General features: G+C 60.4%; 1 protein-coding gene across 2 annotated transcripts; it reads left to right on the forward strand.

The window, feature by feature from the left end:
* The first annotated feature begins 219 nt into the window (after nt 1–219).
* On the forward strand, nt 220–7146 carry GBX1 (gastrulation brain homeobox 1). 2 transcript variants are annotated; one of them, XM_014890418.2, is made up of 2 exons: nt 220–1003; nt 6504–7146. In XM_014890418.2, the coding sequence occupies exons 1-2, from the start codon at nt 220–222 to the stop codon at nt 7025–7027; spliced, it is 1308 nt and encodes a 435-aa protein (XP_014745904.2). In that variant the 3' UTR covers nt 7028–7146. The 2 variants fall into 2 exon arrangements, 1 of the variants encoding a protein (XP_014745904.2); XR_015806203.1 differs by lacking the exon at nt 220–1003 and adding an exon at nt 1829–6093 and having other exon boundaries at nt 6504–6604.
* Nucleotides 7147–8553: the final 1407 nt, after the last annotated feature.

The following is an 8553-nucleotide window of genomic DNA, read 5'->3' on the forward strand; positions in this document are numbered from 1 at the left end:
GCTGCGCTGGGCGGAGCGGAGCGGCGCGGCCCCGTCCCGTCCCCACAAAAGCACCCTTGTCCTGGCCCCGTAATTGCTAATCATCAATCACCATTAATAACAGCTGATGAGGCGGGAGGGGGAGGTGCCTTCCCAGGGGCCGGCCGCGCCGGGGGAGCGGGGCGCCTTGCCCCGCCGGAGCGGGCGCTGAAGGAGGAACTCGACCGTGATGTGCAGAAGATGGATGAGAGCAGAGGGCGACACCCCCGCCCGTCTCCCCTCCCCTCTCCCCCTCCCCTCGGCGGCCCGGCCCGGCCCCCCCGCGGCGGGGCGGGCGGGCGGGCGGCTCCGAGCGCGCCTCCACTCCGCCGCGCCGAGCCAGCGAGCGGGCGGGCGGGCGGCAGCTCTCGCCGGGCGCCGGAGCCCACGGGAGGCGGAGGGCGCGGGCCGGGGCCGGGGCCGCGGAGGCGGCGGGGCCCGGCGGCGGCGGGATCGCGGCGAGTTGGCGGCGGCCCGAGCTCGCCGGAAAGTTGGTGCCGGCTGAGCCGGAGGCGCCCGCTCGCCATGCAGAGACCCGGCGGCCAGGGGACCGCCTTCTCCATTGACTCGCTCATTGGGACGCCGCCGCCGCGCTCCGGGCACCTGCTCTACACCGGGTACCCCATGTTCATGCCGTACCGGCCGCTGGTGCTCCCGCAGGCACTGTCCCACGCCCCGTTGCAGTCGGGGCTGCCGCCGCTGGCCCCGCTCGCTTCCTTCGCCGGCCGCCTCACCAACACCTTCTGCGCCAGCCTGGGCCAGGCCGTGCCCTCCATGGTGGCGCTCACCACCGCCCTGCCCAGTTTCTCCGAGCCCCCCGACGGCTTCTACCCTCCGCAGGAGCTGCCCCCGCCGCGCGGCACCCCCGACGGCGGCTGCCGGCGCGGCGCCGACGGGCTGGAGGCGGAGGAGCTGCCCCCGGGCCGCGACAAGGGGCCGGCCGAGCCGCCGCTGCACTTCCCGGACCCCTTCCCCGGCCTTGCAGGTAAGAGCGGCACGGGCCCGTCCTGCCCGGCGGAGAGCTGCCGGACCCCCGCAGCCCCGGGGAGACCTGCCCGGGTCCTCTCCGTCGTCCCGGCGGCACTTGGGGGCAGGCGGTCCTGCGGGCCGGAGCTCGCCGGGACAGTGGCCGCGGAGCGGAGGTGCTGGGGGCCGGGGAGCGGCGGGCAGGACGGCGGGGTAGCCGCGGGTCGCCCCGCGGGACCTGCCCTCGGTCCCGTCGGGCCGAGCCGAGAGGACCGAACCGATTCCCCTCCATCCCAGGCCCGGTCCGCAGCTTCCGCGGGTGGGAGTCCAACTTGGCTTGCCGCGGCCGGAGAGCGGCCGGTCACGGGGGACGCCACGGCGGGGCTGGAGCGCCGCAGCCGGACCAGCTGCACGGAGCTCTCCGAGGTCCTGGCACTCGGCCCGGAGCGAGCGAGGCGGGAGGTGGCGGGGAGCCCCACGGCTCCGTCCGCAGCCCTCCCCGCCCGCACCGATCTTTGTCCGGTCCCGTTTGGTGCGGGCGGGGCTGCGCCTTGTCCCCAGCATGGTGCCGCGGCCCGGGCGGGTGCCTCTGGCGTCGCCGTGCTGCGACTAGCGGCTTTCTAAAGTTTCCCCCAAGCCTGACCCGCAGGGCTGACGGTGGAGCAGGTCCCGCTCTCCTCCGTCCTGGCCGGCTCGGCACCGGCTCGGCCCGACGGCTGCGCCCGTCCCGGGACCCCTGTGCGGCCGGGAACGGCTCTCGTCGGGGTCCTCACCTTTGTGCGCTGCGACCGCTCCCCGAGCGCGCCGGCTGCAGCCTCTCAGACTTGTTGCTCCGCATTTCTCAGCCAGGTCCAGCACTCACCTCTTCTCCCTCGGTCCTGAAGCAATGGGCGCGAGGGGTCCCTGCGGCAGGACACAGACGAGCCAGCTGCTGCTTCTCTGGCCTCTCTTGAGCTGTCTCTCCTGGCCGCTCCTGGGATCCACCTTTGTCTTACAGGCTTCTTGGCATGGATGTGTGCTGAGAATCTCTGCTGCATCTTGCAATGCTTGGCTGTTCGTTCTCCATCCTCTCTTTAGTCCCTCCTGGATAAGCCCAGGTGTCTTCCTTGCCCTGCCTTATTCATCTCTCAGAAGAGCATTTCACTCACTCAGGTACCTCTTAGACCTCTCACCCCAAGTAGGACAATGGGGGCATTCTGCCTCCCCCTTACCTTTGGGGGTTATTGGGTGCTCCTCCAGTGCTCCCTGGCCTCTGTGCTGAGCCCAATGCAATCTTACTTTTTTTGTGAAAGTCTTCTCGGGGACAGCACTGCCCTGGCCAAAAACAGCTCTGTACGACCTCATCTTTCCAGTCTGAGCAGACAAACTGCATTGTGCTTGATCTCCCTCTATGGCTCCTCCATAACTGAGCACAATATGTTCCCTCCTCCCAAGGGACTCCGATGAACTGTCCCAGACCGTGGCCACTTCTGAATCCAAGAAATCCCACCTCTAAGACTTTTCCTGTTGCAGCTGGATCATATGATGGAAGGGAAGATGTCTTGCTGCTGCTGTTCATCCCCTGCTGCCTCTGAGCACTGGGTTTGCTCCGGAGCCATGAAGGATGCTTGTCCTACTGCACGGGCATAGCCCATGTGGACTCAGTTCTGTGGGCTGCTTTGCCCGGGTCCAAGAGGATTTCTCAGGCCAAACGTGCCCATCCTCTCCTTTACCTAGTGCTTTTCCTGGCTGTACCAGATAAAATTGGAGATGGACAGTGGGGTTTGTTTCACAACCATCTTAGAAGAAACTCGGGAGGGTTTTGTTGTGAGCTTTTCCCAGTATTAAGGAATAGAAAGATGATTCATGTCAACGGGAGTCATCAAGAACTATCTACAATGCAGTTTGCACTCACATCCATTCCGTGGCCCTGACCAAAAGCAATTGTCCAGGGGAGAGCAAGAGAGCACAACCTGTTCAATGGTCAGTTCTAAAATGATACTTCCCTCACATCCAACCATCTGTAAAGATGTGCAACCCTGCACATCAGGGACTTCCTGTGACAAGTGTTGTTTCTGTATATTTAGTAAACTTCAATTAATTTGTTTTCTGTGGCCTTATCTAATCTCCCCTGGAGTCCACCAGAAAGGAAGGATAACCTTGACATCAGCCACACCAAGATGGCAAGATGTTCCACAGATTTTTTTACCTGTAGAAGAATCTTGTGAAGAATAAATGCTCCCTTTTGATAGTTTTGCTGACATTTAGTGACTTATACTCTGGAGTGAGTGCTTCTGTCCCTAGGCTCTCTTACTATCTCCATCATGCAGGTTTCTGTGGACACAGGATCAGTTGCTTCCTGGATCAGCCAAAGGAATCAATGCACTACTTTAGGGCTTCTCTCTGCATCCACTTGCTTCCAGCAATTGCCACCCTTCTTGAGCAGGGAGAGGCATGTAGGGAAACTGGTGGTGAGAAGCAGCAAAGCCTGAAGTCTGGTTTATTTCTACAGCTGCCATAAAGGCATGATCCCTGGTGTAACATGCCCAGTTCTCCACACCTCTCGTGAGAGCAGGTGTGTTCCCGAGCTGTGCAGATCTCCTGATATTCAGGCAGCAGTTGGAGACTCTTGGTTTGGTGTAGTGGCTGCTCATTTCGTCAGGGACAGGGTAAAGTTTCTGTTGTTCCCCTGTGTGCTTTCCAACACAGGGCTCATCACAACACCCATTCCTGATCCAGGTCTTCCTGATGCTGCTTGAAGAGCTTTGTCACCTGTGACACCCAAGTCTCTTCATCCACATTCATGGAATCGCAGAGTGGTTTGGGTTGGCAAGGGCCTTAAAAGGCCACCTAGTCCAAACCCCCTGCCGTGGGTTGGGACATCTTCAGCTGCGTCAGGTTGCTCAGAGCCCTGTCTGACCTGGCTTTGAGTGTTGCTGGGGATGTGGTATCCACTACTTATCTGGGCAGCCTGTGCCAGTGTTTCACCACACTCATTGTGAATAATTCTTTCTTATTCTAATTTAATTGACCCTCTTTTAGGTAACATCATCACCCCTTGTCCTATCACAAGAGACTTAGAAGTCTCTCTGTCTTTCTTATAAGCTCTCCTTAAGTACTGAAATGTTGCAATAAGGTTTCCCTGGAGCCTTCTCTTCTCCACACTGAATAACCCCAACTCTCTCAGCCTGGCCTCACAGCAGAGGTGCTCCAGCCCTCAGAGCATTTTTGTGACCCCCCTTTGGACCCTTTTCAATGTCTTTGACAAGATCAATGAGCAACTGTGACTTTGTGAAAAACAAACCAGTGGGTCAACACTATTCTTCATCTACTACTTCTTGTTGATTTTTCAATCATGATGCTTTGCTTCGTGGCAGCTTCACTTCATGTTCAAAGGCCTTGAAAGTCTCAGTATACCCCAACCACATGGGTGGGATCCCCTGCCTTCATTCCTTCGTTGTTGGGGACATAATAGGTGACTAACAGACCAATGTACCAATTTTCTTTGTGAAAACATCCAGTTTAGATTCTGTCATCAAATAGTTCCAAGTTCCTTACTGCAAACCCAGCCCTTTTATGAGACACAAATGTGAGAGTGCTCCATGTAAAATGTGGAGTCTGGTTCAGAAGAGAGTATCCAGAGTATTCCAGTCTCCTGGGCACAGTGCTGGTGTGGCTGCTGGGATGCCATCCTCCATTCCTAGGGAATTGCAGTGTCAGGGCAGGACCTAAAGAGTCCTTGGGGAAGACACTGAATTCCTCCTGAGAGCTCTCTTACCTTGTCAGGCCAGATGCTCCACTAGAGAGAGGTGATACACAGAAGTGAAATCTCTTCTTCAGCAGAGTGCCTGCATGAGGCTGTGCAACAACAGCCGAAGTGCTCCTTGCCCCCCGCTGCTGGTCCTCAGCCCCACAAACACGAATTCTCTGTGTCTTTACCCTCTATGCACATGGGAAATCTCCTCCCCTGCCCTGACCCTCTGGAAGAAAGAAATCACTCTGCAGCAGGATAGAGATGAAGAGATAAAGAGACGAGTGCTCTTTCCCACTGTAGGAAGCAGGAAGAGCAGGGAGAAAATTCCAGATCTCCAAAGCCTCCCACCTGCTCTCAGGAAGCCACGGGCTTGCTGCAGGACTAACAAGGGATGTGGGAGCTCCACAGTCACCAGACTACCAGGAATGTCTTCTGGGCTCATGTAGTCTCCTGCAGTTCTGTTCGTGTATTTAAACTCTGCACTGTCAGGCTTCTGGGGGCTGCTCTGCCTTTCCCACTGAGATGAGGTGAGGTGGCCAGTAATCCAGTGGCCCAGGTTGCATGTGCCAGTACCTGGATACCGCTTAGAAGTTTGGAGAGCTGCTGCTTCTCCTTGTGCATGTTGTTTTATATAGAGCAGCAGTGCTTCAGGACAACTCCTTCCAGCAGTGATTACTGCTCTTGGGTCAGACTTGAAGAATTTTCTGGTCTCTTCTAGTCTCAGCATGACAAAAAAGCTTCTTCACCTGCTTGTGCATAGCTGTGGGTTCTCCCTCCATGACACCTGTCTGTGGCTGAGAGCATCTTCTCACTTTGTTTGAGCCCTTTTACTATGGAAGTGACTCTTCCAGACCTCCTTCCTCCGTTTGTCTCCCGCTGTGTCCTCCCTTGCTCTACGGCTGTTTAATCATTCAGGCAGGGTTTAAATACACAAGAAGCTTTCAAAGAAGGGATTCATACCCAAATACCCTATCAATATCTTCACAGGCATCTTAACAGAGGTGTCTGCAGTGATCCAAGCACTGCATTCTGCCTGGTGGCCTGGGATGAGGTGCTGCCTGTTGTGTGATGTTGACAGGTTCTGTCCTGCCCCTCTGCCCACTGCTGGGCATAGCTGAGCCCTGAGCATCGGCTGCCTCAGCACCTTGTTCCCTGGCTGCACGGTCTGCTCTGGTGCATCCTTGGATTAGGGAGGGAGAACCAGAAGTGGCTGTACCCCGTGTCCTGTAGAGCCCTGCACAGAGGTTTGCTGGGCTGGAGCTGGCTCTGGATGCTGTTTCCAGGACAGTTCTTCAGCTCTTGGCTGGCTACTTTCTAACAGCATCGATGGTCCGGTGCACTGGGAAGGGACAGGGAGAGCTGAGCTGAGAGACAAGGTATGGGCGTTCTTTCCTGTGCGAAGGTCCAGACAAGCCCTGGAAGTGTTGTGGTGCTCTCCGCTAGACTGAGAGCGTGATGCTGCTACGGCTGGGCCGTGGGATGGGGACGGGGCAACTGCTGAGGGGGACGGAGCCCAGGGTGGCCGCAGGCTCTGTCGGTGCTGCCCCTCGCAGCCGGGCAGGCTGCGGGGAGCAGAGCGCTGCGGTGCGCGGGTGGAGCGGCTGCACTGCCCGCAGCAGGACCCGGTGCGGGGCTGCTGGGGCCGGGGCTGCGGGAGGAGCTGCAGCCTCCCGCCGAGGGAGCGGGGAGAGCTTTCCCCGGGGCTGCGGGGCTCTGGGAGCTGCGGGAGCGCGGCGGGGCGGGCGGGGGGCCCGGCAGACACTGACGGACGCTGTGTGCCCCGCAGACGGCAAGGCGTACAGCTCGGACGAGGAGAAGCTGGAGGTGAAGTCGGCGGCGACGCCGTGCAGCGAGCGGGAGGAGGAGAGCTCGGCGGGCGAGAGCGAGGAGGAGCCTTTCCTGGACGGGGCGACCGGCGGCACCGCGCTGGGAGCCAAGGGCAAGGGCAAGGGCGGCCCCGCCGCCGAGCAGCCCCCGCCGGGCTCCGGGGCCGGGAAGAGCCGCCGGCGCCGCACAGCCTTCACCAGCGAGCAGCTGCTGGAGCTGGAGAAAGAGTTCCACTGCAAGAAGTACCTGAGCCTGACGGAGCGCTCGCAGATCGCACATGCCCTGAAGCTGAGCGAGGTGCAGGTGAAGATCTGGTTCCAGAACCGCCGGGCCAAGTGGAAACGCATCAAGGCTGGCAATGTCAGCAACCGCTCTGGAGAGCCCGTCCGCAACCCCAAAATCGTGGTGCCCATCCCGGTGCACGTCAATCGTTTCGCCGTGCGCAGCCAGCACCAGCAGATCGAGCAGGGCGCCCGGCCCTGAGCCCGCGGGGCTCCCGGACCCTGGGGCGGGGGGACCCAGCGCCCGCTCCCGTGTACATGTCCCTTATTTATTCCGTGTAAACTCTGTACATACGGCAGCGTGTCCTTCTGTCCGTGCCATGGGGAGTGCGGCCGCCTGGCCCTGGGGCCCTGGCCGCCCGCTGGGCCGGGCCGAGCCGGGCCAGGTCGGGCCGGGCCCGCGCTGCCGTTGGCGCCCGCCCATGTATAGCTGTGATTTCAATAAATTATTTTCTATGGAGCAAGACCACGTTCTTCCTCGCTGCAGGGACGGGAGGCCCGCGACCCCGGCCAGGCTCGGGCAGAGAAGGAGAACAGAGACGGGAGAGGGATGGGGACAGGGACACGGACAGCCCGTGAGGCGGCCGCGGGGCTCGGGGAGGGCGAGCGGACGAGGAGAAGGGGGGCCCTCGGAGCCGGGGCCCGCGGAGCCGGAGGCTGTGCGAGCAGCAGCGCTGCCGCTGCCGAGACGCGGGCGGGAGGAGAGCGGGGGGGCCGGGAAGCGCCCGGGAGCATCCCCGGGTCCCCTCCCGCCGGCGGAGCCGGGCCAGGAGCGGTTCGGGACCGCCTCGGCAGCTCATGCCGGGCTGGGGGGATGTGTGCGTGCTGCCCTGGCCCCGGAGAGCGGCTCCCTGGTGCTGAGGCCCTGGGACTGGAGCAGCAACAGGAGGGGCTCGCACATCCAGGCCAGCCATCCTCTGTTCCTGAGAGCTATCGCACGAGGTGCTGCTCCCGCAGCCATCTCAGATACTGAGCCCCATGAAGAAACTCGTGAAGACCCAGTTTTGCACAGGGCACAGCTGCATGCCCAGTCAACAGCACAAGGGCCGTGTGGCTCCCTGGGCCTCCAGCCTGGGGAAACTCTGTCCTGGTTTGACAAACATCAGTGAGTCCATGGGGCAAGGGAGCTCCTATGCCTGTGCTGTGGTAGCAATACCCATTGCAATGCCCCCAGAGATTCCTGGAGAGGGGGAAGGTTCTCTCCAAGGTTTTGCTGGGGCACCCATTACTCACAGGTTTGATAGGGAATTTGGGTCACAAATGGTCAAGCCAGCCGCTGTCACCTTCCCTGGGAGACACAGCTTGGGAGAGCAGGAAATATCCCGGACAGCCAGAGCTGACTCCACCTTCCCGAGCGCCCTCCCTGACGCTGTAGCAAGGGCTGGGCCATCCCTCTGCTGCCTCGGGAGCAGTGCTCCCTCCCCGCGTCCCTTTCCTCCTTGGCAGGTACATTCTGTTCAGCTGGAGTGTGGGCTCCATGCTCAGCCTGCACAGCTGAGTCCTCCTGCAGTGCCCCGGAGCTTCGGAGCACCGGGGGGTGGCTGTCCCTGCCGCTTGGCTGCTGGCTACAGCTGGCTTGTGTGGCCAACAGACACAGCTCAGATCACAGCAATCATTTGGACAAAGCTGAGCTTCCAGGTGTCCTTGGTGGGTGCCTCTTTCCACAGAAATATTTGATGCAGGTCCCGAGAGGGTTCTGTGGGATCCTTTCAGGATTTGGTTTCTCAG

Source organism: Sturnus vulgaris, chromosome 1 (genome assembly GCF_052056855.1).
Source record: "Sturnus vulgaris isolate bStuVul1 chromosome 1, bStuVul1.hap1, whole genome shotgun sequence".
Taxonomy (NCBI): Eukaryota; Metazoa; Chordata; class Aves; order Passeriformes; family Sturnidae; genus Sturnus; species Sturnus vulgaris.

Bases quoted from the DNA above. Each gene is read 5' to 3' on its own strand.
- GBX1 (XM_014890418.2), top strand. From the start codon at position 220: ATGGATGAGAGCAGAGGGCGACACCCCCGCCCGTCTCCCCTCCCCTCT. The intron at 1,004-6,503 runs GTAAGAGCGGCA...TGTGCCCCGCAG, and splicing joins CCCCTTCCCCGGCCTTGCAG to ACGGCAAGGCGTACAGCTCG.